We start from the raw sequence: 2,189 nt of genomic DNA on the forward strand, positions 1-2,189 counted from the left end.
TATTTTTAATTAGAGCTGTAATAATTATCCATTTGTAGTTTTATGTGACCTAACAATTCATCTTGAAATATTAAGAAGAGATTTACATATCGTTTGTGTGCATAACAAATCAAAATCTTTACATTGAAAGGTAAGGAACACTTATAGGTCTTGGAAACAATGATTGGAAAACTTCTCATACTTCTAGTACATTATATCCTAAACAAAATCTTCAAGAATTTTCTCAAACCCTGTTTAACCCCAAAGCAACTTCCTTACACTAAGGTAAACCCTGAAACAACACAATGGATAATCTGCACCTTTGCCTCCTTCACAGATCAAGAAAACATGTTTTGATTTACCCAGCCTCAGAATTGGAAACTTCCTTTTTAAATTCTTCACAGGGATAAAGAGAAAGTTGTACCTTTTTCATTTATTCATGCCTTTCCCTCCATACCACGTGTAGCGACCCCTTAAACCATCAAGACAAAAAGAAATTCCTCCATCGGGAACCGATTCTCCAACACAAGTCTGACCAAATTCAAAACCCAGAACGTCAAAGACAACAGAGCGAAGGCATTGCGACCGGAGACAAGACTAAAAGGAAAGCCATTCACACAGAAGGGATCTACATGGCTTACACAACATCGCCATAAGACGTGGTGTGAAAACGCGTTCCTCTCTCCTTCCACGGCGTTAAAACACCACCTCTCATCCGCCATGTTGGTCCACTTCCCCTCTCCTGCTCTTGTTACACGCCCGCAACGCCCCTGAGAGAGACATTGGGGCAGCCCTCCTCGCCAATAGGTTCTCCCTCATTGTCTAGTATGTTACTGAGCTCCCGTATTCCCCAGGACAGTATAAAATTGGCGGCGTGGCTGGGCATGTTGGGAAATATTACCCATCACTCACCTCGCTCGGGAAGGCTCCCTGGCTTGACGTCATTCAGGGACCCCGAGTCGAAAGGCCGGTTTATAATCATCTGCGGTTACGTCCTTTTATTACTTCTTTTTTCTCCCCTGGTCGCATACAATTAGAGTGAGAATTATTAGATATTCATGGGATGGCTAAGTGTGCTTGTGTTGCTGTGTACGTGTGTGAGTGTGTGTGTGTGTGTGTGTGTGTGTGTGTGTGTGTGTGTGTGTGTGTGTGTGTGTGTGTGTGTGTGTGTGTGTGTGTGTGTGTGTGTGTGTGTTTATATATATATATATGTATATATATATATATACATGTGTGTATATATATATATAATTATATATATATGTATATATATATACATAGACATATATATGTATATATACATATATATATATATATATATATATATATATATATATATATATGTGTGTGTGTGTGTGTGTGTGTGTGTGTGTGTATATACGTATATATATATTATATATATATATATATATATATATATATATATATATATATATATATATATATATATATATATATATTACTATATACTTTATATGATATTTATCATATATATGTATATATATGCATACATATATATACATATATATATATATATATATTATATATATAATATATATATGAGAGAGAAAGAAAGCGAGTATTGCATGAATACACACATGTAATACTCTCTATTTCTTTCACACACACACACAAATATATATATATATATATATATATATATATAATATATATATATATATAATATATATATATATATATATATATATATATATATATATATATATATATATATATATATATATATATATGGGGATCACCATAGGAGGGCTCCAAGGGCCGTGCTCCCCCTGTCTCCCCCCCCCCCCCTGTTTTTACCATCTGCCAGGGGCTACATTTTAGAAACTCCCTGAATCACTGTACACCCTCCACCCCTTGTATTCTATAGAACTCCCGCTGAACGTTGCTGTTGCTGCTAAAGATGGTGGTGGTGACACGATGGTAGCAAATATACTGATAACTGGGATGATGATTAGATAATAAATAGGATGATAAGGATGGTGATGATAATAGTTAATATTAAAGCCAATGATAATGGTAATAATAACTACAATGATGATAACAATGTCAATCCGGCGATACCAATAACATCATTAATGATTTTATAAAAAGACTATAGAAAGGTAAACATATAGATGAAAAAAATGACGAATAGATAAATCAACAACTTTTCTAAATTCTGAATTTCCGGTGATCCAACCTAAAATGGC

The 2,189-nt window shown here is 34.4% G+C and overlaps 1 protein-coding gene across 4 annotated transcripts in view; it reads right to left on the bottom strand.

The window, feature by feature from the left end:
* The window catches only part of LOC122253628 (uncharacterized), a 13,553-nt gene extending 11,684 nt beyond the window's left edge, over positions 1–1,869 (bottom strand). The window contains exons 1-2 of one of the 4 annotated variants that reach the window (XM_043016895.2): positions 1,798–1,869; positions 892–998 (exon numbers count right to left, since the gene is read on the bottom strand). Coding sequence is in view for 2 of the 4 variants with exons in the window: in XM_043016893.2 (XP_042872827.1) it covers positions 621–694 (74 nt within the window). In the remaining 2 variants the exon portion in view is untranslated. Of the gene's footprint in view, positions 1–620; positions 999–1,797 lie in introns of those variants that run through there. The other 3 variants (XM_086539828.1, XM_043016893.2, XM_043016894.2) reach the window with 3 other exon arrangements.
* Between the last annotated feature and the right edge of the window lie 320 nt (positions 1,870–2,189).

The sequence above is a fragment of the Penaeus japonicus genome, unplaced genomic scaffold (assembly GCF_977035675.1).
Source record: "Penaeus japonicus unplaced genomic scaffold, GWHDUDI00000001_assembly GWHDUDI00000001, whole genome shotgun sequence".
NCBI lineage: Eukaryota > Metazoa > Arthropoda > Malacostraca > Decapoda > Penaeidae > Penaeus > Penaeus japonicus.